Source organism: Ahaetulla prasina, chromosome 6 (assembly GCF_028640845.1).
Source record: "Ahaetulla prasina isolate Xishuangbanna chromosome 6, ASM2864084v1, whole genome shotgun sequence".
NCBI classification, from domain to species: domain Eukaryota; kingdom Metazoa; phylum Chordata; class Lepidosauria; order Squamata; family Colubridae; genus Ahaetulla; species Ahaetulla prasina.
The window spans coordinates 62,002,777-62,029,101 of record NC_080544.1 but is presented as its reverse complement, the minus strand read 5'-3'; the positions used below and the strand labels follow the sequence as shown (position 1 = coordinate 62,029,101).

The 26,325-nt window shown below is 38.8% G+C and overlaps 1 protein-coding gene across 2 annotated transcripts; it reads right to left on the bottom strand.

Annotated features, from left to right (window-relative positions):
- Positions 1-404: 404 nt before the first annotated feature.
- GOLGA7B (golgin A7 family member B) lies at positions 405-24,306 on the bottom strand. Of its 2 annotated transcripts, XM_058188155.1 has the most exons (7): positions 24,174-24,185; positions 23,025-23,120; positions 12,887-13,089; positions 9,256-9,381; positions 6,750-6,902; positions 4,470-4,571; positions 405-3,282 (listed from the first exon to the last, which is right to left on the bottom strand). In XM_058188155.1, exons 3-7 carry the CDS (start codon positions 12,896-12,898, stop codon positions 3,178-3,180), a joined length of 498 nt encoding a protein of 165 aa, XP_058044138.1. In that variant the 5' UTR covers positions 12,899-13,089; positions 23,025-23,120; positions 24,174-24,185; the 3' UTR covers positions 405-3,177. The 2 variants fall into 2 exon arrangements, with proteins under 2 accessions (XP_058044138.1, XP_058044137.1); XM_058188154.1 differs by lacking the exon at positions 23,025-23,120 and having other exon boundaries at positions 24,174-24,306.
- Between the last annotated feature and the right edge of the window lie 2,019 nt (positions 24,307-26,325).

Below are 26,325 nucleotides of genomic sequence, written 5' to 3'. Positions count from 1 at the left end.
TCAAGAAAACTAAGGTAAGAAAATGGAGGGAAGCTGAGAGGATGGAAGGATAAAGCAGGAGCTGCAAATATTGGAGGGCAAAATAGATTAGCAGATTTCCCCCCCTCCCCCTGAAGTTCCGATTGCCTCTGAAAAAAATTACCAAGTGTAATCTAAACCAGGGGTCTCCAACCTTGGCAACTTTAAGACTTGTGGACTTCAACTCCCAGAATTGAAGCTGGCTGAGGAACTCTGGGAGTTGAAGTCCACAAGTCTTAAAGTTGCCAAGGTTGGAGATCCATGATCTAAACTAATTTATATTTTTTAGATTAATCTGAAATGAGATTCAGATAAATACGAATTTGTGCTTCTGAGATAGGTTGCATCTTTTGTGTATATGCAAGTCACATTGTTGAGACAATTTCCATGTGGAAGATGATTTTCCTTCTAGGAATGATGACCTGGTTAGCTACATACCATCACAGGCAATTTGGACTGAAAGTTAAGAGAATATTGGATGATTACGTTTTACGACGCATTTTGTTCGAAAGATTTACATAGCCCTTATATTAACTAAACGATTTAAGTAGTCAGTCATGCACACATTTGAAACTATGATTCAGAATTATTATGCATGAAACAACTAGCCATAGAGTGGGAACTAATATGCTGTTTGTAAAGGTGATTGATAAAAAGAACAAAACACAGATAATTTCTCACTTGCCATTTATTGTTAGAAATTGTCATGTAGCGACATATTAAGTTGAGTAATGACCAGATTCATGTGGCAAAAATGATACCCAACATATGGCATGAGGAGCAACTGCTCAAGGCATCTGGGTACATCTGGCCTAATGTCTATGCATCGGCCATAGCCTCTGCAGTTCCAGTCCCAGAGAACAAGGTTTGGTCAATCTCCAATTCTTTTCTCACTTTCAGGGAAATCCAATTCTAAAATCAAGGTGGTCTCCTGTAGTTAGTGAATTCTTAACATGGTTGCTGCTGAAGAGACCCTATTTCATTTGGGAATTCTGTAGCCACATCTCCTATAACTTCTATTATCGCAATCTCTGTAAGGTGCCCCACTGCTGGTTACTTGTTGCCCCTTCCAATCCCTTATGTCTCCTTCACTCTTGCGCCTCATGAGTATTTACAATAAGTATGAAAGTTAATGTGGCATCTTTCTGTCCCATCCTGTAACATGTATTTTTCCTTATTTTTAAAGGTCCGCATAAGCTTTTCCCTCCTTTTTTTGTTCTCTCCCCCAACTTTTAGGAGAGGCTATAGGCCTGGCCTTAATCATCATTCTACAGTGTATCCATAAGTGCCATACCTAGAGAGGAATGGCCAATAGCAAAAACAGCAAGCAGTCATAGTTGGCATGGCTCAGACTTTACTAGGAATGTGGGAAGCAGGTTCACCAAGTCAATGAAGGGTGAGAGTCATAAGGGGAGCAATGGATAGAAATAGTGGGGAAACAGTTATTGATGCAACAAGAACTATCCTACAGAAGCACCAGACAGGGGACTGATGCCTGCTATGGCATGATTGGCAATGTATCTTTATTAGCACCAGGGCTTTCAGCAGATGCCCCACCATGCCCCTGAGTAATGACAATGAGTTGCAGCAAAGTTTCTCAGGCCAGGCATTCAGTGAATAATAATGCCCTAGTGTGCACTCAACTTAAGATTCCCCCATCCTTAGACATGTGTACAGTTTTATTCTTTGAGGCTTCTACACAGAGACAGATGTGTAACATGTGAAAAATTGGAAGTATTTAAGGATCTATTGTTTGTTGTTGGAGGTAGTGACAAACTTCATCCATGATTTGAATACTGCTTCATTGGACAACCTAGCATCCTCTTCTTTTGATCTATCTTGTTTCACAGAGTGGCACCAAGGGACTCAGAGAAGTGGCACTGAAGCACCAATACCTAGAGTTTCTTAAATATTTGTAGGACCCAAACAGCTATATACAGGATGAGAAAACATGCCACAAGGAACAGCTTGTGCATACAAGTGATAAGGTGATATTGCAAAACACCAGTGTTGGGAAGTAAGTTAAAAGCTGTAGAGAAAAACACTTACTCTATTAGCCTTGGGGAAATATTCTTTCTTGTGACTTTGTGTACCAACTCAGAGGCAGAGCCAGGATGAAGTCTAGATAGTTAGAGCTATAGTAGATATTTACATACATACTTAAAATATACTTCTTGGGCTGGACTAAGTTAAGCAATAGATAAACCATTATCCCACCCCTCTACCCACAATGCACCTTTAAAGCCTCAGAATACCTTTAATGCTCTCCATGATCCCAGAATTGTACTGAAATCTTTTGGAGTTGGCCAGAGTCAATGAGGTGCAGACTTCCAAATTTGGAAGAAGTTATAGTCTTCAGTAGTATTCATGCTACTGTCCCAGACTAAGGACCAGTTCCATTCTGTGACTCTATATTCTTTTCTAGGGCCCTGAAAGAAATAGAGCATAAGGCATGTTCTATGGTTTCCAAGAATAGAAGACATCCTAGCATCTGTGAAGACATGTTTTGGAAGTACCAACACTAGAGGTATAGGAGAGAATGCAGGCAACTGAAGTGGAAGCACTATGGACACTGAATATTCAAAGCATATAGCATGCCTGAAGTTCAGGAAAGGAATATACATAGCACCCAAAGGCAGGAGCTAAGGTAGCCTGTTAAGGAACAAGGCAGGAACTCTCAGTCATGGGATTATAACTTGATTTTTTAAAAATCTCCTGTTTCTTCAGCCTACCCCATCCCAGCTCACTATGCTGGGTTGCTATTTGCTGATCACTTGACTTCAGCTAGCAGTTGTAGCCGGTTCAGGTAATAAGCCCATAGATTGAGGACAGAATTGGAGAAATAATCTTTCTGGGAAAATCAGGTGCCATCATGTCTGCAGGAACTCATAGGAAGTGCCAATATTTCAAAATATAACGAATTCGGCCACAGAAATTGAGCTCCTTCAGGGGTAACAGCCACTCAAGTCAAGGTCAGGAATCCTCTGGGATCCAGGATTTCACTGACCATTGTAAATCTCAGGGGTGTTGCGATACTCCTTGCTGGCATCCTGACCCCCCTGGGGGAACTCAGAAACGGGTGCTCTGATAGCGCAGCCTGCGAATCTCAGAGACCCCATCATCCCGGCAGTATAAGTCCCTGCCGGGACTTTGTGCCAGTCACCGGCCCCCTGCTCCCCCACCTCCCCCAGCACTGCTGCTGGTGCTGCTGGTGCTGCCTGAGCTGGAACTGCTGCAACGATCTTCATAGATAGAAATCTCAATCTGAAAGCAAGAAGATAAGGACACCAAACAAATGCATGAAAATCCTGCTTCACCCCACACTCAGCTAAGGAGGCCCACTCTCAAATATACTTTCTCTACTGGAACTCAGCGAGTCATATCATTGTTGGCTAAGCAGGTATGGCTACATTATGTCATTCATGTAACTATACTCTTTTTGCTCACACACAACTTTTTGCTTTTCCAGGGGGAGAGGAGGGAGAGAGAGAGAGAAAGAGAACGAAAGAAAGAAAGAAAGAAAGAAAGAAAGAAAGAAAGAAAGAAAGAAAGAAAGAAAGAAAGAGCAGATCACCTTACCTCTTTTTTGTTCCCAAGCCAAGCTACTGGTTGCTGTCTATTCATTAACACATCACAGCCAAATCCCAAGTTGGCAAGCCAGTGCATAGTTAAGTCTTCAGTCAATGTGGAGTCCATCTTCCTCTGTCCAACTCTTCTGTAGGGCAGACAACCAGGAAGAGCTACAGCACTACTGTAGTCTGTCCACCTCCTAAGACCTCAGCTTCTGGATTCATATAACATACTTGGAATCTTAGCAGATGCATGCACAGAATATGCTAACCTTAGCTTTAATTTTATTGCAAGCTCTGAAAATAACTTAACTTCAACAACCAATTTAAACGCACTTTACATGGCTGTACACCGCCCTGAGTCCTTCGGGAGAAGGGCGGTATAAAAATCGAAATAAATAAATAAATAAATGGGAGAGATGAGCCAACTTGGGGTAACAATAGTGAACTCAAAAGATGTGCCTCTGAAAGATGCAGAATTTACTTAACACTTCATTTCCCTTCATGGTAAAGTTAGGTGATAGCTACCCAGATCAACTGTGCATTGTGTAAAATGTACAGTGTATGTTTTATCTGGCATCTATTGTTAAAGGTGAACTTGAACCAAGGACTCCCCATTCCTAGACCATTACATCATTGTTGCGCTCATGAAGTCATCTATTGTATCCTATTGTGAACGTAAGACCCTTTGGGAATTACTATCATTATCATTTACAAAAATTGAAAAATAAATAATATCCACATGATTCAAAATCTCGGTAGGGCTAGGAAAATAATAACACATGTTATAAGGAGTGTCTGTAGCATAAATCAGAGTTAGCTGCCTAGTTTTAGGCAGTAATGTATTCTATTTTCATCCCTAACTTCAACCAAGAAGGATACAACTCTCATGCCCCGCTCCACCGGGTCAGTCAGCAGAAGCCCTCGTGGTGCATAAATCTTCTCATTCTGCTCCTGGATATACTTGGAGATCTTCTTCAGAACCTGAAGAAATAATTAGTGAACCAATCAGAACCAAATAAGTACCCGTTTCATGTTCCCAGATAATATATAGCACAAAGTTGAGAAGAAAGTTATTAAACAAGTTCCAAGATCTCTTAGAAATTGTGCACTATTATAAAAATTAACAAAAATAATAATAATCCTGGCTCACTGTTAATTGCACTTATTTATCCATCATATTTTATGTTCATATTCACTAATTTAGGGACTTTCTTTGGTTCACTCAACCATCCCTCCCACCTCTCCTGCTTCATAGTGCAGTTCTTTCCATGCCTTGTTAGATGACAGTCATCCTCTTTCTGGACACGGGTTTGGTAATATCCCAAAAATAATATAATTTTGGAATCCTATTAAAATGTATTCAAAATAGCACTAAAACCTATATCAATATTATCCTCTGAAAATTGTAGCTTTTGTCACATAGGTTTTCCCCCCGCCCCCCAGGGTTGACTTAAAGTGCTACCATCCAGACCTGTGCAAAACACAAATCCAGAGTGAGATAAGATAGATCCATCATCTACTAAAGCTCACCTCTCTTTCCAGCCACATTGCATTTGTAGGGTATAAGTCAGGGAATCTATATCTATTCTCCTTAACATACTCTGTGGATCATAGATAAGGGTAATCTTCTTTGCCAGCATTTTGCCTGTGGCAGGATTGTATAAAACTGATTTTATACTAATGTAGACTTCTATCAGTAAAATAATAGGATGGTAGCACTTTAAGTCAACCTTGGGGGGGGGGGAAACCCAAGTGACAAAAACTACAATTTTCAGAGGATAATATTCTTTTGAACTATCTATCTAGTACCTGGGATTTAACATTTGGATAATATAAATGGATTCTCTGGGCTCTTACTATGGCTAAAGACTGATCTTGCAGCATTGGAAAATTAAATGTATGGCTCTATTTATTTGATGAATTGAAGATCTGGTTGCACTTGCCGCTTATGAGTAGATTGCATATAGATGTAAACTTTGTATAGACAAGTATGATTATATAATGGGACTCATTTATACAGAATATGGTAGGTTTAAAAAACAGCTGTATAAATATATTAGAAATATATACATATTTGCAGGATCCATAATAATAACATAATAACAGAGTTGGAAGGGACCTTGGAGGTCTTCCAACCCCCTGCCCAGGCAGGAAACGCTACACCATTTCAGACAAATGGCTATCCAACATTTTCTTAAAAATTTCCAGTGTTGGAGCATTCACAACTTCTGCAGGCAAGTTGTTCCACTTATTGATTGTTCTGTCAGGAAATTTCTCCTTAGTTCTAAGTTGTTTCTCTCCTTGATTAGTTGCCACCCATTGCTTCTTGTCCTGCCTTCAGGTGCTTTGGAGAATAGTTTGACTCCCTCTTCTTTGTGGCAACTCCTGAGATATTGGAACACTACTATCATGTCTCCCCTAGTCCTTCTTTTCATTAAACTAGACATACCCAGTTCCTGCAACCATTCTTCATATGTTTTAGCCTCCAGTCCCCTAATCATCTTTGTTGCTCTTCTCTGCACTCTTTCTAGAGTCTCAACATCTTTTTACATTGTGGCAACCAAAATTGAATGCAGTATTCCAAGTGTGGCCTTACTAAGGCATTACCAAGGCATTATAAAGTGGTATTAACACTTCACTAAACCAAAAGTTTAGTCTTCCAAGCTTTTGGACTCGTGCTGGAGCCCATTGTGCTGGAGCCCATCCTTAGGGAACCTTTTTCTCACCAGAATGTATATACATATTTCAATATTTGCATTAGACAAGTACATATAAAATTGTAATTGTGTATTGTTATAATGATATATCATTTTCTCTTTCATATTTCTTTCCCTTTTATTAGAGCACTTTTTATGTATGTAACTCCATTAATTTTATCCTTGGGTTTGGCTCTTTTTTCCTCTTAATTAAAAAGCAATAAAGCAAAAAAAAATTAAAAGCCTTAAAAAAGAACTCTGATTTATATAATTAGAAAGAAATTACATGGTACGCAGTGCAAATGAGGGCAAATTGCTTGGCCACTGCGCATTATTTATTTCAATAACTTGTAAAATTAAAATAGTTATCTTGATATTGTTTCCCTACTTTGGGAGCCCTTAGTACAGCATGATAAACACCTACGGTATTAACTATTGTAAATCTTCTCTTATGTCTCCAAACCTTCTCATAGTGGGTCTCCATGCAAAGGAAGATGAAATAGGCTGTGGCACAGGCCAGACATCCCTCCAGATAAGAGCTGCCCCCAATTTTCTCAGCCTCCGCATAGAAGTTGTTCAGTGTCTTCACTGTTTCCTCAAAAAATTGCCGCTCAATCTTTGAGATGGGAAAAGAAAGGAAATGACATAATAGTGATATGCAGCATCAGAGGTGGGTTTCAGCAGGTTCTGACCAGTTCTGGAGAACTGGTAGTAAAAATTTTGAGTAGTTCAGAGAACCGGTAGTAAAAATTCTGACTGGCTCCACCCAGGGGTGAAATCTAAAAATTTCCCCTACCGCTTTCTGTGGGCGTGGCTTAATTGGTGGGCATGGCTTGTTGGTCAGATGACTGGGTGGGCGTGGCCAATAACAATACATAATAAAAACAATACAAAACAATAAGAGGTACCAAAAACCAACTTTCACACTTTACACACACACAACACAACTGACTCACACACAATGTAAAAGCAGCTGCACTTCACCCAAAATGGCCCCTGCCACTTTATTTATTTTTTTAGATGAGGGGTCTCCAACTTTAGTAGCTTTAGGTTTGTGGACTTCAACTCCCAGAGTTCCTCATTCAGCAAAGCAGGAAGTCAAAGCAGGCTGTAATCAGTAGCCGAAGTAAGCATTGCGTTGCCAACCCGAAAGGAGCAGTATACAGTAATTATAGGTGAGGAGGGGGCATTGGGTGGGCATGGGTGGGGGCTCTTGTAAGTGGGGGCTGTTAAAAAGTGATTTTAGAAGCCTGCTAGGATCAAGAAACTCCTCTGGGATCGCCAGAGGGAAAAAAGTTTTAAAGTCAGCTCCTCTGATGATCTCAGCTGAAGTTCCTTCATAGCAGCCCAGAACCTCTTAAAATAATTGTTTTAACATGTAGAAAACATGTTTTTTAAGGTTCTGGTGATGAGGAACTCAGCTGAGATGGCCAGTGGAGCCTTTTAAAGCCCCCCCCTTTTTTTCCTTTTTTCCCCCTTTGGCTGAAGAGGTTTTTTTAAAAAAAAAACTTTTAAAGTGTTCTGATGATCTCTGCTCAGCCCCACGATCATCAGAGGTTTTTTTTTTTACTTTTAAAGGCATGTTTTCAGCTGAAAAAAAACTTTTTTTAAAAAAAAAAAAAACTTCTGCTGATCGTGCGGCTCAGCAGAGGCAGTGGGGCAGGGCCAGGGATTTTTGCTACCGGTCCTCTGAACCAGCAGCTGCCATCGCTACCTAATCAGGTGAGCCGGTGCGAACTGGGAGCATTTCACCCCTGGCTCCGCCCCATCTATTTTCTGCCTCCCAAGTCCCAGATGATTGAGAGGAAATGGGGATTTTGCAGTAATCTTCCCCTGGAATGGGGTGGGAATGGAGATTTTACAGTATCCTTCCCCTGGCATGCCCACCATGCCCTGCCCACCAAGCCAGGCCACACCATGCCCACCAAGCCACACCCACAGAACCGGTAGTAAAAAAATTTGAAAACCAGCACTGTGCAACATGTCATTATTAATGACTACTGGTGTTCTCTTTTATGGAAATGCCAAAAGGCAGTACAGAAACATTGCTAAATCTAAATGAGATATGTTGTAAGAAATATCCATTTATGTGGGAACATTTTTATTTGAAAGAAATCACTCTGCTACTGTGTAGTTAATGTGTGATTGCTTTGGTTAACCAGTTAGGAAAAATCCTTCAAAGTGTCAGATTTATTCACAACTCTTCAGATACTCAACCCCACCCCTTTGCACTCTGTTACTAGCTAACAGCAGAACTTCAAGGACTCAATGCAGTTAGGTAAGAACATTTTTACACACTCTGTCTATGCAAAAGAACAACTATGACAGAATTCAGAAATCCAACGTTGTATGAATGTGTGGGTGAATATGCCCAGGAATTAAATCCTAGAACTCTTTTGTGGCAACAGACATTTTGTTGTTGTTTTTCTCAGACAGGAATGTGGAGGACACTTGCATCCTGTTTACATAACAGTCCTGTCTAGTCTGAAATTCTTTGGTTCCTACTTTGCTACTTCAGCCCTTCTACAAAAAAGTACACCTACAGTAAATTCAGTGGGGCCTGGAGGTGTGCCTTCGTTGGAGCTGCTCCAGTCCTTTGCAACAGCTTCCCAACTGAAATTGGGGGACGGAAAATGGCATCCTAGTAGCCTACCAGAAGGCCCTGAAGAGCTGGCTCTTCCCCCAGGTGTTGGGGTACGATGGAGTTGATTCAAGTGGTTAATTTTATAGGTGATTATGGTCCCTTGGTAGGAAAAAATATAATGTGCTTTAATGGGGTGAGTTGCCTAGGTGAGGTAGGCAGCATGTAAGTTCTTTAAATAAATAAAATAAGGAAGTCACTGAAACATTCATGGAATGTTAATGGGACATCATAGCTTAATCTGAGCTCCAGTCTACTCATTTGGTTTGATATAAAAGTTTGCTATAGTGTGTGAGCCAGGAGAACCATATGAAATAACAGATTGTACCCGACTGTCCAGTTCAGGAGGGAATTTGGTCTGGAATTGACAGATAGTCCCATCACTGTAGTCTCGCTGTATAAAAACCTTGGTAGCCAATGAAGCGCTCCTCCGCAATTCTTGGAGATTGTGGACCTGAAGAAAATTGAAATCAGGAAGTTACAACATGGGAAAATCTTCCTATATAGTAGAACTGGTGGGAGCTCACGCTGTATCCTGATACTTGCAGATCAAATGCATGGACTTTTTTCACTCCTGGATTGCTCTATGCTTTACTTTGTACTTTTCTTCATTTTCATTCAGAGACAACACATAATTCTCCCTTAATCTCATTGCATATTAAAGTTTTCCCCAAAATAAATTATACACTGATAGGTTGTTTTGTTTGCTGCCTTAGGGCGGAAATATTAAAGAGTAAGTGTAGTAAGGGAGCAAATGCAATGCACTCAGCATCACAAAAGTGTATGGGTGTTAAAGACATTTTAGAGCATTTAATCTTTTACATTTCAATTATTTAATTAACCATTTAAGAATTATCAATTGTTCTTAAAGCCACTGGAAAGCCACTTAATTATCAGGATTGTTTTAAAAAAATATAAATGACCTAAGTAGCCTCAATGATTTCTGCTTCCATGGAGATTCGTACCATCAGCACCACTCAGGCAGGTGATCATTCAACTATGTATGTACATAGTTACTGATCATTGCATATACTGTAATAGGAACAATTGGAACTATCACTAATATCTGCATTAAAATGCATACTAATAGGATATGGATAGAATGCTGAAATTGTTTTTAGATAATGTTTCATGAGTCATTTTGGCACCATCTTCAGAGGTATTTATTTTTGTATAAGCTTTTCAGGCAGTTATCTGCAAGTGCTTCTAAGTATACTGCATACTTCAGTTAAAAATTTGAATTTGCACATTTTAAATGAAAAATATTACTTTATTACCTAATGATTTAGATAAATATCTTCTTAATTAGTCAAAATATAATTAAAATAGTCTAACATATTTATTATACATTTCCATGCTACACCCTCCCAAAGCATTAAAGGATCTTTTGAGAGTTGAAATTGAGAAAACCAATATTCCACTATTTCTTAATTCTATTTTTTTCACCATTCAAATAGCAGACACAGAATGGTCCTATTTCAGTTCTGATTGGGATCATCAGAACTTGGTTCTCATTATAATCATAGAGCATATCAAGCTGAAAGAATATATTTTCCTCAAGCCACCCAATAAACATCAGGGTTAAATGGTGATATAACTGGATTTCAATCTCAATTATTTATATTTGAGTCCAATGTAAAGATCATGTTCTCAGGACATACTGAAATATGCATTAGTGATCTACATTTAGACTAGTGTATGGTTATTAAGATAAGTGGGGGTTCTTTTGTTAACTAAGGTCACAAAATAGAAAATAACTTAAATTAGCAACCTGAATGAAGATGTTCAAGCATGTTACCAAAGATGATATGTTATTGGATATTTCACATTATACACACACACACACACACACACACATACAATAGCCTTTAAGTGAGTACAACTTGTTGAAATACAATCAGAATTAAACAGGACAAGCCTAAATTAATAAGGATTATTTCCTTTTCCCATCCATAGAGGGAAACCTCTGCATTGTAAGAGCTCACTTAATAACCATCTCCTTATAAGACTCAATTTCTTAGCCTGTGGTTGCATTAAAAGCATTGAATTGGCTAAAGTTGTGGATGATATCAAACTTGGAGCAGATGCAATATGATTTGAAAATAGGATGCATTGAATTTTATATGAAGTTTATGTAAAATTCATTAGCATTATCATCACATGATGGCTACTTAATCAATTCATAGTGGGCAGTTTAAGAAATATTAGTGTTGAAGACTCAGTGTTGCTGCCTTTAAGTTTATTTCTCACATTATACGTTGCTTGACCCTAGAAGTTGAAGTGATTCAAAATGAAATAACAGGTTATAACATCATAACGTTAGACAAAAATGGGCCAGGAAAGCTATTTTTATGTTCTTAAAGGTCCAACAAGTTTTATTAGTTTAAATATGAGATCATCCAATTCAATAAAACTTCCTAAGTATTTAGAAAACTAACAGATGTACTGAATTTGAAAGTAACCCTGATTTCCTCAATAGAAATTGGACCCAATATTTATCTTATTCTATGTTTAAATGAAAATCTTCCAAGATCAGAAGTCCCAAAGGTGCTTTTTCAAGAGGTAACTGGACTTTTGGGTGTCCAATTGCCTCTTGAAAAAGCATCTTTGGGATGACCATGGGCTGGATGACTGAGAATCGCCATAGACATCCAACAGCAGAAGTTGAAAATTGAAATTAATTACTTTAGGAGTGGAAGAAAGTTGAAGTTAGATAACTATAAAAACAACTACCTATTATTGTGTGTGTGTGTGTGTGTGTGTGTGTGTGTGTGTGTGTGTGAGAGAGAGAGAGAGAGAGAGAGAGAAAGAGAATTAAAGAGAATTTGTATACTTATCTATTTTCTTTATTTCATGGTCTAAGGATATCTCACTAAGTCTTTAACAAGTCCTTTGTGCTTCCTGCCACCCGCCCTTCCATGCCCTCAGGAACTGCTGCCCTTCCCCTAGCAACAAGCAAGCTTTTAGCTATTTGTGATCTGACTCAGATTAATTCTCCTGTTCAGGGGCACATCTTTTATTGACAAACATGATTTTACTAGATGAAATGGGAACATGAGAAATATGGGACAAGAGCAATAATGATTGTGAAAAAAATCACTGAATGATAGGATTCTTGATACGGGCTGACTTCAAAAGAGTTTTGAAACCAGAATATAGCACCATTAGAGAAAACACTTCGTAATCTCTTTCCCTTCCACTCCTACTGCAGTTTTAACCTTATCTTAACAAAAAAAATCATATTATGGACCTGCTTCTGAGTCCATAATTGATTAATCTGAATAATGGAGCTTCCATTTATTCTAGAAAAGCATAGCTCTTGTATCTCTTTCTTCCCTGTTCACAAAAGGGACAATTGAAACTAAATCCAAAGCATCGGACATAAGGCAGCCTTACCCAACCTTGTTCCCTCCAGATTCATAGCACCACAATAACTATCATCCTACAAGCATGGCTATTGACTGGGCTGCTAGCACAGTCCAACTGAGGAGTGCTCCCCTGGGCTTCTGGTTTTCTATCTATGGGTGTCTCCCGTGTGTTCAGGGAAATCCATTGATTCACAGCTGAGCAAAGGGCCACCTGCTCCTCTTAACAACTGCCTGCCTTGAGGGGGGGACGTTTGGAAATCAGACAATTAACTTTGGAGTGAGTGATGGTATTCTTAGCCCTCAAAGACCATCGGGTGTTTTGTTTTTTTTTACTTCCTTTCTTTATTTAACCCGTACATTTGCTGCAAAAAAACAGAAACTCAGGAAATGCAAGCGACCCTCAGCACAACAAACCAAAGAACATGAGGCTACAACAACCAATAACAGCTAACATTAGGGTGCCTGATTTAAAGCTTCCTGCAGCATCAGAGAGAATAAGCACAACCCAGGAAAATATGACTGCAGCTCCAATGATTCGGCAGAGCCACAGCCTCCAGAACATGTGTGTTCTACCTTGCCGGTGTTGCTCACCTCAGTTGCCATGTTTCACCAACGTGGCTCAGTGCTGTTCCTCCACACGGGAGACTGAAGCTGTGACGATAGCAATTTGGTGAGGAAGAAGACTGCTTTCCCAGAAAAGGCGCTGTCCCTGGTGTTGTAGTCAGAGGAAGCGCTCAAATCTCGAAGCTGCTGCCAGCGGGGGCGGAATTCAGTCTGCTGCGTTGAGGTGGCGCCTGCGGTGGGAAATAGACGCAGAGCGGGTGGTTGCTATCCTTGGTCCTGAAACTTGCTATTTGAAAAACAGGAACTGGAGGCCAGCCTCTCATCTAGCGTTGACGACCCATTTCCCAAACTGATCCCTCAGTTGGTAGCTCAGCTTCGTTGCACAGGCTGGCTCAGTTAGCGGCATCATAAGGGGAGGGGATCAACAGCTTTAAGTGGGAGCTGCACCCCCCCTCCCCTGCATCCCCATGTTGGAGGGACAAGATCCAGCTCGAACTCAGGGGAGGGACTGTGAGAGGCGGAGCTGCCAGAGCTAGGAAAAGAACTCAGCTGACGTTCATTTCCTGCTTGTCTTTTGCAGGAGCTTGTAAGCAAGCAAGCAAGCTGCTTGGCAGCACTTTTCACCCTTGAATTTCTGAGGCTTTGGATTGCACTGTTTCTCTGGAAAGTGCCAAGACTGCTCCCACTTCCAGAATTCTTTTTTGGTCTGGTGAAAGCCCAATAGCAGCTGTCGCATAGCTGCCCTCGGGGCCAAAGAAAAACTGTTGTTTTTTTTAAAAAAGTCAGATTAATTTGCTTGCTAATGTAAATCTAAGATACGGTTTCTTAAATTTACAGAGAAACAGTAAAGAGACCCACATTCCATAGCACAAGTGATTAATTCCACAATCTATATATTAATCAAATTTAGTTATTTTAATGCCTTTGCTTAGTTTGCATAATTCTGCAGAGTGTGGAATGGAATAACAGTTATGTATGATAGTGTAGACTCTTTTCCTTCAGCTTCATTGCAACCTCCATGTGGCTTTGGAATTCTCATCAGTTATCTTTGGTTTTCTAGGTCTTATTTTCACATGAAAAGGGTTTTTTTGCCCAATTTGAACACAAAAACTGAGGTTCTCAGGAAATGGAAATCTGCATTCAACCTCATACTTATCCCCTGCAATTGTTTAGTGTCAGAAGCTTTACATAATTCTTTCTGTCTATTTTCATTTTCTGTCTAGCTAAGCAATTCGTTTTGTTCCCTCACAGTCACTGAACTGTTTAAATTATTGTGACCTCTGTTATGAAAAGAGAGGATGCTCTTGAAAGTTCTAAAATCTCACAGTTGTTTGACTAATTATGGTTGGGCATCACATTATTAATATATAAGCTAGACAGACATCTCATTAGGAGTTCTAGCAAGTGAATGATGCCAAAGAAAAGCTTTAGAATTTTCTATGCCTGGAGGCTTCCTTCAACATTTGTGAGGAGGAGAAACGGAGAACAACTGTAGGCAAGGCAGAGGGAGACTTTGCTGCATATGTCAATAAGCCTTGGATTTTCTGTTTTTCTCTAGATGAAAAAGAAGCATTGCTTATTTTTAATCTGTTAAACTTAATTTAGAGGTATGCTATTTTTTTTAATGCGTGTCCTGCCTGAAAACAGCAGAAAATAGAGGTTCTGATTTGTAGCAATTATAGTCAAGGAACTCAAAATAGGGACCCATAAGCTGCTTATGGCCCTGGGCCACAAGTTGTTTACAGTGAGTTTTATGTATTATGTTATTTTTAACTTTCTTTTGTTTTTATTTAACTTTTATTTGCTGTGCTGAGAACTTTGCTCTAAAACTGCTTTTCTATTTCTTTTGTTCTGTTGGTCCTATTTTATAAAAGACTATCAAGTTATGGTAGACCTGTAGACTAGTCTGGGAAGTAAAGGCAATGCTCCATGCTGTTGCCAAAAAAACTGCAGAAGAAATCTATCTAAGAAACACATTCAGGTATCACAATTTGGAAACAAAGAGATAGGATGGTTGGGACTGCCTGAGTTAGGGAAGGTGCAAGTAGACCTTACAGTGATGTCATGTGCAGCATGACATCACTACACAATGGCATGAATAATGTAATTTATGTCAATCATATCATGGTGCAAAGTGTCAGATGTAACTTCTGCGAATTGTATGATGACATTATGATGCTTGTTACAATCTTCACATTCCTTATCCCTATGAATGCTCCTAGAAAAAAGCAGGTCTGGGAACAGCACAGGGAAAGGATGTGTGTTTTAATTATGGAGCAATGATTAAACACTTTGCTGTGATAGGCCCTGTGGACAGCGCACACTGAATAGGAATGTAGAATGAGAAAGGAAAATTCTTATATTAATTGTGATTTTTATATCTTAAATCAATGTGTTATAGTTTGGTAAGAACTAAATCTTTCTGCAGCTCAGATTACAAAGCCAAACTCAGAGGACTTTTTTTTTTTTGGCTCCTACCATTTTCCTAAAGATTTAAAAACAAATTTCACAGTACAACATAAGCTGCCTTTGGGAAGGAAATATGCCTTACAAATCAGTGGCCCTGTGTGAAAAAGGAAATCTACCAACAACAATGTCTTATAGCACAAAGTTATGCCTACTTTCTGGGCTCAGGCTACACTGTTTAGTTTATAGATGCTACTACAAGACATATTTCATTGCAGCTACTCTTATAGAATGTAGAGAAGGAATTTTACATAACTCAAAAATAATCAAGAATGCAGCAATAATTGGAACTCTAGTAAAGAAAAAAAATAAGGGCAATGAACTTTGCTACTTTGTAAAATGTGATTGGCTGGTATGTGCTTCCATGTGTTCTAGAAACTGAAATAATTGGGTTACTTTGGATATCCTAGTTTAATCAGCATATTGTGCCAATGCAGCCACCAGAAGCTACTTGGTCCCTCCTTTTCTCTTTCTGCAACTATCTCATAGACCAGCTGAGTACATCTATTCCTTTGCCACATGTCTGTCATTCCATTCATGTTGTTAACCACAAGTCTTCTCCAGCTGGCAGAAAGGGATATGATGTGGTTTCTATAGCAACACTTCTGCCTTTGGATCCATGAATAAGACATTCCCATTAACACATTTATTATGGTCTGCAACTCCTTTCTTGAAGCAGAAATTTGGTTCTGTCGTTCTATTTCTGAGATTTTTTTTTTCTCCAGGAGGAAAAATGACTTTTACAAAACACTAAGCCCCAGGTATCTACTTCCTAACCCCTTACTTGTTATAGTGGAACTTCACTACAGGGAGAAAAAGGGGAGCCTATTTGTTGTGGTTAAGAGCTACATGGTATCCAGGACTGTATTGCTATCTCAGCGCTATCCTCCCCATCCAAACACAGCATTTGGCAATGTGCCAAATGAAACATCTCGTCAGCAAGATGGAATTTCTATAGTTTATGATCACTTCCTTTCAAACTTTTCATTTTCAGCCTGTTATACTATAAAATAACTCAGAAGACAAATCTGGCGGAGTTGAACTCTAACGTTTTCTTTCAAGCAGATATCTGAAATACACATACACCAGATTAGCATTCAGGATTAAATGTTGGACAAAGTATGTTTTCCCAGCAACTGATTTGTTTTTTAAGTTGGAGAAGCCACAATCATTGCCACCTTGACTTCCTCAATTAGGCTATAACATGAAAGGAAACTTAGTCATTGATCTGCTTCTCTTTTTTCCATGGCCCAAGTTGTATTTTCTTGTTTATTTAGAAACTTATATATCTGTCCATCGTATACATGATTATCCTATGCAGCTCACAATAATAAACAGTAAAAGCAGAATAAAACCAACCAAATCATATTTCTCTATCACAGTGCTGCAATATTCCATAAACTCTACACAGATTTATTTTTGCTAGGTTCTAGGAACTAGCCTAGTTTCAACCCTGGACCAAAAAACAGGTCTTCACAGCCCTTTGGAAGGCTAATAAGGTGACTTCTCTGAATCTGAAGGACGAGGCTATTCCAAAGGGTAGGAGCAACCATGTAAAAGGCATCTCTCCAATGTCACACCAAATGGCAACATTTAAGGGAAGGGATCTGTAGTGTGCTCACGCCACCTAACCTGGTGGAATAGGCAGTCACCCTCGGGGAGGTTGTTCCACAAACAACCAGGCCCCAGGTCCTATTTATTTAAATATATATATTCATAAGCTAACAATAATACAAAAAAGGGATTCCTCCCCATTATTGTTGCTGTTATATTATTTTGCTCAGTTCTTCGTTAATTTGTATTCTATCTTTAACATTTAATAAAGTTGGCTTAACAAAACACAAACATTCAGAGTAGGATGCACTTAACCCCAAGACCACCGAGAGGGGCAGTTTTTTTTCTGGAGCAAAATTTTGGCAGCCAGCCCACCAGGGATGAGGTCTTGAGCTCAAGCAACTGATGCAATCCTGCGTAATCCTCTGCTGGAGGCCTCAGTGTTTGAGGAAACTGTTTTTCTGCAGGTAGCAAGCAGGGCAGGCAGATGGTACAGTACATTTTCATTCTCTTTCACCATCTAGTTGGGCCAAGTAGTGATCTCAGCCTCTACTGGGGAGAGAGGCTAGAACTGCATCTGAGCCGATCGAGCTTACTGTGTCAAGTTTGACTGCTGGGCTATTTAGACTAGTATTATCTATTCAGAGACAGAGGCCTTCCTAGTTCTTTTGAAGGAGAATTCAAGAAACCTTAGGGTCTTCTAAGTACAAGGCAATATCTGATGTATGATCTTGCCATTATTAGGACTTCTCACATAAGAAACAACTGACAATTCTTCCAAATAAAAAAACTTGAGAATGAGTGTGTATGAGAAAAGTAGCAAAATAATCACTGTTGCTTCCTAAAAGCTTCATCAGCATCCCGCCCTGTTCCCCACCCCATCCAAAAAACCCTGGAAGCTGGACTGGTGGGAATCTATTTAGCCACACTGAATAATTAGTTCTTGCCTAAAACAGATGCAATCTGTTGAGAGAGGATACTTTCTCGAAGCTATGAATCTAATTATGCATTGTGAAAAATACAGAATATTTATCCATGAATTCCCCTAAGCTAAAAGCTCTTCTGGGAACTTTTGTATCTTAATCAGAGTTATTGTTCATTTCCTTATTCGATCCATCACTTATTATACTTTAGCAACTACAAAGTAAGCATAAGTTAAACCATCTATAGGGCTAGAAAGGAAAGAGTTGTATAATTGTTGTGTATATGCATGTACATATTTCACCATTAATTCCAATACTACTCTAATTATATAATCACTTTTCAAGTAGCAGAATTGTATTAATGTAATATAATGTAATGTAATTACATTAATTAATGTAAAAATAAAACATACAGAGGTAAACTCTATAGACATAGCCAGGATATCAATGCATTATAAGAATCTGTTATTATGTTATGAATCATTTATCAGGAACACAAAGAAATTATGATAAGATCTTGAACAGCAGATGGATTTAAAGCATTTTGAATAATTATTTTGTCCATATCCATCTGCTGTTGTCAGACAAATGTGAACCCCAATGCAAATATTGTTTTCATGTAATGTGCCTCTCAGATCATGCTAATAATGCCCACCAACCTCCATCATTTGAACCTGCCACAATATTCAGAAGAAATGAATGAATCAAATCCAAAGTATCACAAATATGTCAGGTAAAGCTAGATGTCTAGTCCTTTCCTGACTTGCATTTCACCATGAAAAAAGCATTTCCTGGCAACCTTTTGTTACTGTTATATCTTCATCTCATCTCGAGCCCATAGTTGAGGCAGCTTAAAATGTTCTATTCTAGTGTTAAAGTAACGTTTTATCCTTTTAACAGATAAGCCATGTCTATGTTGTCATATTATGCCAGAATATGTTGTATTCACTGATCTTTTAGTCCGTTTCACAGTCAGGTGATCCATCATGATAGTGTTGGTCTAATCTAATCATCCAGAGGAAAAAGTTTGTCCAACAAAGCAGGATAACTTTGTCTGCTTTCTCAGATACAGATGCCACCTGCTCTTTGTGAATTTTTCCCTAGGTCCTAAAAATCCCTCATGTGTAAGGCTAACTGGAAAATGGCCACTGCACCCAGAAGTCTCCCATAGACTACTCTATTTTGGAGTAGTCAAAATAGCATTAAAACAGACAAAATGGCACTGAATTGCTGCATTTATGTGGAATATAGCTCTGTAAATTGAAGGCTGGGGCTAAAAGATCAACTATCATTTCACCTCCTTATGCTCACTAAAATTCATGAACTATTTAGAAAAACACAAATGATCACCTACACTGGAAGCAGTATATTTATATTCCAAAACTGTGATACATTTCAGATAAAGCATCCAAATAAGACCTAAAATATACCTCATAAACTGAAGGAGGGTGAGGCTTTATGTGGGAGGTTCTTATTGAAGGGCAGGCAGCTCACCAGTCCCAGATGAAATGGTCATGGAGGGCAATGACCAGTGGCCAGAGGGAAGGAAGTATGCTCACTACAACATCTATTAAGTAATTGAAGTGGCAGCATTGCCAACAATGAAATGAAGTTCCACAAGCATCACATGTACTGATAGAAGTTATTTTTGTTGAGAAGCAAGAAAAGACGGAAGGAAGTTGCCTTTGTAGTATGCCAGGGACAGGTTGAGGATAATATTCATACCTCCACAAATGGTTCCTGGGGCATCTTTGATCCTGAAGAAGCAGGATGTGCTGATTCTTTAAACACACATCTTGACACAGCTACCTAAAACCCTTTTATTCATATTGTTTTTAAGTCATTTAAAACAAGTGATTATCCTCTCTCAATATGAAGCACAGCCCTTTCTAATATCTACTGTGATTCAATTCAAGTGCTTCTTTTCCCTGTACCTTCCGTGGTTTGATTTTTTTGCCTTGTACTTTTTCCACTTCAAATCTAGGAATCTGTCCATTTTTGGCAAAACTGACATCTTTACCCAGAAAGTCGGGTGTTCAACTGAACTGCCAAATAATGATTTATGGTATAGCATGGTATAACTAATTGGGGGCTTACTCAATAAATCAAAACTCAGTATAATATGCTGTCTCTTTCTGTAACTGATAGACAATGCAGTGTTTTGTTAGAATTAGGGAAAAATGTAGACTGCTTCCACAATCTCAGTAGTCTACTGTCAAGCAAGTAATTACTCAAGGACACATTATTCCAGTTCCTGCTGTGCAGCTGTTCCTATCAGTGTCTAAATTGACAATATAAACCCTACAGGTAACCCCTGAACCCTGTGTGCTTCAATATGTTTTTCTCATCCTGTCTCTAAATAACAGGGGGGAAATGATAAGGAACTGCTGTTAGCACTGTAGAAATACTCTTGATCAAAATCAATTTCATTGACTCCAACCAGAATGCCAATGGCTGAAAATAATGGAAATTTCACTCTTGACATAGAAGTTGTAATTGTTACCAGTAGTGCACTAGGATTATATCAGTTTCTTAAAGGATCAGTGGAGTAATTCCACTGCATATTAGGTAATCTGTGCCATAACCTAATATGTCTCTTGAGATTTATTTATCTAATTCCAATTCAGATAAGTGTAGCTGAATGGCATATATCAATAAAGAATAACCAAAAATTAAATTACAATTCAAACTACAATTGTAAAAGCTGAGAATCAGTTTGGTGTAATTGTTAAGATGCTGATCTAGAAACCAGGAGATTATGAGTTCTAGTGCTCCTTTGACATGAAAAACCACCTGTGTGACTTTTGGCCAATCACTTTTTCTCAGCCCAAGTCACCTCACAGAGATGTTGAAGGATTAGTAGGGAAATATTGGTATGTTTGCTGCTTGACTTGAATATGAAAAAAGATGGGATAAAATCTAAAAAAAAATAGAAAATTGGGAACCCTATATACACCTTGCAAGGTAAGATCCTGGCCCTAGCAGCCTAACATCCTGGCCCTAGCATCCAGGGGGAAAACCAAGTTCTTAATGCCTTCCTAAAAGTTTACAGGGTTAGGATCAATCAGGGGAGTGAGGGCTATCATTCCAGAGGGCAGTTGCAAAGAAAATGCTTGCCTTCTGAATCCCATCAGGTGATTTTGCTTTAAGGGACAATGGAAGGGTATATGTCCCCCTATTAGAATGTGGGAAAGGCAGAAATAATTTGAAAAAGGTAGCCCTGTATGTGCAGTTTTAGAGGAACAACCTTGAATTGAATCCAGAAGTCTATTGGGAGCTAGAGCAGTTCATGAATTCTCATACTGAAATCATATATATGTTTATATCTCACATAATTTGAGGGAAAATACAGTTAGGAAAAAAGCTGCAATTTGTGTATACTGTACTAATCTGGGGCTTACTTCACTGAATACAATGAGACTTCTCTCTGAGTAATCAAGTAGATTTTCACTCTTAAACCTCCACATTAATCACATGCAATGAAGGAATACTTGTATTTATCATCTTTGTATTTTCAGAGGAGAAAATTAGAGAAATTACAACTTCAGATGTCTTAGAGGAACTAGACTATAGGTGTTATATCACAAGTGAGGTGCTAGTTATGAACTCTGTCACATGCAAAAATTAATGACAGAGGTGTTATATGAATGTCTGGCATACAGTTGGTATATGATGACTCTTAACTGAAATATGAATAGCCCTAGATGTTAATATCATTTCTCATTCTACACAGCATTTCTTCTCATCATTTCTATCACCCATCTCCTTCCATTTATGACTATATGACTGTAATTTTGTTGCTTGTATCCTTACAATTTATATTGATATTGATTGATTCCTGATTGCTTATTTGTACCCTATGACTATCATTAAGTGTTGTACCTTATGATTCTTGATGAACGTATCTTTTCTTTTATGTACACTGAGAGCATATGCACCAAGACAAATTCCTTGTGTGTCGAAACACACTTGGCCAATAAAAAATTCTATTCTATTCTATTCTATTTTCTAGATGCTGCTATCATACAAAGAATTGAAAAGAAATGGTATCTGAATGGGTTGTTTAGTTCTGCAGGTTTCCAAAACAGAAGAAAAGAACTGGTGCAGCACATAGAAAGCATTTTATTGATTGTAGGCACATTTGAAGAGAAATGTATATTAATCCATCCATCAACAGAATCTATATATCAATATGATGATACCAAGCAATACATCTTAGTCCTGAGTTGAACAGGTGATGCTGTTGCAGTACTTAAGAGGCTAACAAGATCTGGATGGGGAGGAATAATCCTGTGTTCGCTCCCAAAAAGGTAGAGGCATACTCCCAAAAAGGTTATTCTATCTCTGCTGGTTTTGGACAAAGTTGTGTTCTCTCAAACTGAACTAGATTATTACTTGAGGCTCTTCCTAGACTCACAGCTCCTGGTCAAAGAACAGGTAGCACCTGTGGCTGAAAAAAACTTTGCACGGCTCACCTAGTATGCCATTGTTCTTTCTTGGAGCAGCATGCTTTTTTCAAGGTATCTCCTGCTTCACGCTTCTCCTACTTGGATTGTTACAATGTACTCTCCATGGGATTGCCCTCAAAGAGAATCCAAAAAGCTGTAGCTGGTCCAAAATATGTCAGCTCAAGTAATTATATATATGTTGCAGTTCATCCATGTAAAACTGCACTAGTAACCGGTTGGTTTATGGAATTCATCTTGCTCAGGACAGCAATTCAAAGCAAAACTCCCCTAAAAGAGAACATTTTAGCCTCTGCTTGAATATATCAGGTGAAAGGGAATCCATCATCTCCATAACTGATAATTTTTGTCCCCTTGAAACAGCATTGTGGCTTTTCATCATCTCCTTTTAATCCTTCTGAAGCATCCAGAACTCAGGAGAGGGGAAGAATCAAGGAGAAATTCCCAACATTCCCATGAGAGTATGGCAGTGATAATGCTGAAGGGACTTTCAGGTAGCAAACCTTCTGGGATTCCCTATTGTAGGTTTTCCATTCATATTTCATATCTTGCTGCCAGCCCGCCCGCCAGCCATGCTAGACAGGGAGCACATTATAAATATAACAAAGCAGGAAAGACATCAGAAGAGTTTATACCCCCAAAGCACTGCAAAGACCACCTGCTGCTCAAGGCCCTAGGTTGATCAAACATTTTCTAGGGAAAAGGATTCAGGCCATGGAGGTGCAAAGACAGCAAGCATATCATCAACCCACCTACCAATCAGGAGGAATGCATTAGTAGCTGAAGCTGCAGCATAACACAAGACTGAGCAATCCCCAGATGCAGTTTACTCCTTCACAGCTGAGGTGAGTTCTAATTAAAAACATAATTCAGAGCTTCAGAGACAAGAGTTTGCATATGCATCATAGAGATAAGTCAGGCTAATAAGCCAAAAATAATGTGAGGCCAATAGAATTAGAATGTGGGCATCCCTAAAGGGTCCTATGAAAAGCACCACTTCTCGTGCTGCCATGGATTGGTTGGAAGAGCTTCAGCCAATGATTCCTTTCTATGTATCACAAAAATTGCCCAAGTCTGAAGGCCACATTCAAAATCTAAAGAAGGTAGTTTCTTATCATCACACAGTTTTTTCATTTTATCATCTAGGCCAGGGTCTCCAACCTTGGTCCCTTTAAGACTTGTGGACTTCAACTCCCAGAGTTCCTCAGCCAGCTTCAATTCTGGGAGTTGAAGTCCACAAGTCTTAAAGGAACCAAGGTTGGAGACCCCTGATCTAGGCTCCCAATACTTCTCTGTATGTATTCTTCCCCTGCCTTACCAAAGTATTTCATCATTTCCCTTACAATCATCATCTTCAGACTTTTCCACCATTTCCTGTGATTTAAACAGTCAGTTATAACTAACAACTTCCTACAAGAACATGGAGCTGCTGGAGATACAGAGCAAATCAAAACAGACCTGCGACTGGACCAAGAATTCTTTGGACCCAGGACTGTTCATCTAAGTCAGTGTTTTTCAAAATGTGGTCTGAGGAACTCTGAGGTTCCCCAAAATCTTTTCTAGGGGGTGCGTGAAATCAAATAAATAATATTTTAGTATTTCTAATTCAGTACAAACAAATATATACATATAGCTCCCACAAACCAAAGGTCTTTGGGGCTTTCAGTCATTTTTAAGAATGTAAAGGAGTCCAGAGATCAAAATATTTGAGAACCACTGATTTAGGTGAATAGCCCACCAGGACTGGCTTGCAGTGAACAGAACATCAATAAGAAGGATAAATCCTGTTCCATAATAGCCTTAGATCTGAAATCATAGCCTTACAAAAGAAAGGACTTATAGTATGGCAATTAATAATTTTGTTGTGAGCAGCCTTCTAATCAGAACAAAATGTTATTCCCATACCTGCAATGCAACAGTTGTCTGCTCCTAGATGAGGATATATCAATGCATTTTCAGATAAACTTTGAGCCTGTACAGATCTGTGGTAAACACAGGATTCTTCCTGTCTCTCACACTGCTCCTGCTGAAAGGTTGGGCTAACCCCAGCATGTCACTGACAGGCACAGGTGCACCACAGGCCCCGTGAATTTGCAAAGCAGTTATTCATTCTCTGAGCCAGCTTCGTCTGCAAAACCAGAGGAAGCTATAACTGGAAAGCAGTCATAAAACAAGAAAAAATGGTAAAGAGCTTCTAATGCCTTGGTTCCCCATTTACAATTTGATCAAAGCTTTAGCTCAACAAATCCATATCCATGGAAGATTATTTTTTTTCAAAGTTGAGGAACTGAAGGAACTGAAAAGTCATAACACACTGAACGCTTATGTTTTCTATATAAAAGGCAGGGGGGCATTATAGAATAGGGGGTGAGTAGAAATTAAGTGCGCAGAGTATAAATTACCTGGACATAAGAAAGCAGCCCAATCCAGTCAGTCAGAGTCATGTAGCAGGAATTTGTTGCATTAATCTTTCTTCTTTTCCAAAGATCAATAGCACTGAAGTCCCCTAAGCTAGAAGATCAGAGAGGTAGTAATGAGGGTGTCTTGACAGACAGGAGTATCTCTCCAGCTGGCTTTAAGCCTATCCTGCACAGGCCTTTCATCAACCCTTGAACAGAAAGGTAATTCTGTGGCCTTTTAAGTTTATTTTTACTAGACTCTGTGCTGACATCTGAGAAAAGGCCATCTCAAGACATTTTGCTGTCTGAAGGAAGAGATGGCACCTGGATTGGCAACTTTAGCACTAAGTTCAGATAGTAGACTACTGCACACTAATTTAGGAGGCCTTAAACAAACTTAAACTAGAAGCATCACTAGAAGCCAAAATCACAATACTACGTCTGATTTACATTAGCCATGAATGTGTGCAAATTCATTGGAGAAATCAATGATGCAAGGATCGGTTAGTGAATCAGAAAGAAGGGGTAAGCAAAGAACTCGCTGGCTTGATACCACCATAACTGATAGAAAGAATGAACATCCATCAGCTGACAGAAGCTGTGCTTGATAGGGTAGCATGGGCAGCACATAGAATAGAATAGAATAGAATAGAATAGAATAGAATAGAATAGAATAGAATAGAATAGAATAGAATAGAATAGAATAGAATTGAATTTTATTGGCCAAGTGTGATTGGACACACAAGGAATTTGTCTTGGTGCATATGCTCTCAGTGTACATAAAAGAAAAGATACGTTCATCAAGGTACAACATTTACAACACAAATGATGGTCAGTATATCAATATAAATCATAAGGATTGCCAGCAACAAAGTTACAGTCATACAGTCATACAGTCATACAGTTTTTTAAGGGATGTTTTTAATTACTGTGTGTATTTATATTTTATCTGCCTGTTCACCGCCCTGAGTCCTTCGGGAGAAGGGCGGTATACAAATTAAAATATTATTATTATTATTATTATTATTATTATTATTATTATTATTATTATTATTATTATTATTATTATTATTATTATTATTATAAGTGAAAAGAGATTGGTGATGGGAATTATGAGAAGATTAATAGTAGTGCAGATTTAGTAAATAGTTTGACAGTGTTGAGGGAATTGTTTAGCAGAGTGATGGCCTTCGGGGAAAAACTGTTCTTGTGTCTAGTTGTTCTGGTGTGCAGTGCTCTATAGCGTCGTTTTGAGGGTAGGAGTTGAAACAGTTTATGTCCTGGATGTGAGGGATCTGTAAATATTTTCACGGCCCTCTTCTTGATTCGTGCAGTATACAGGTCCTCAATGGAAGGCAGGTTGGTAGCAATTATTTTTTCTGCAGTTCTAATTATCCTCTGAAGTCTGTGTCTTTCTTGTTGGGTTGCAGAACCGAACCAGACAGTTATAGAGGTGCAAATGACAGACTCAATAATTCCTCTGTAGAACTGAATCAGCAGCTCCTTGGGCAGTTTGAGCTTTCTGAGTTGGCGCAGAAAGAACATTCTTTGTTGTCCTTTTTTGATGATGTTTTTGATGTTAGCTGTCCATTTTAGATCTTGCGATATGATAGAACCTAGAAATTTAAAGGTTTCTACTGTTGATACTGTGTTGCCTA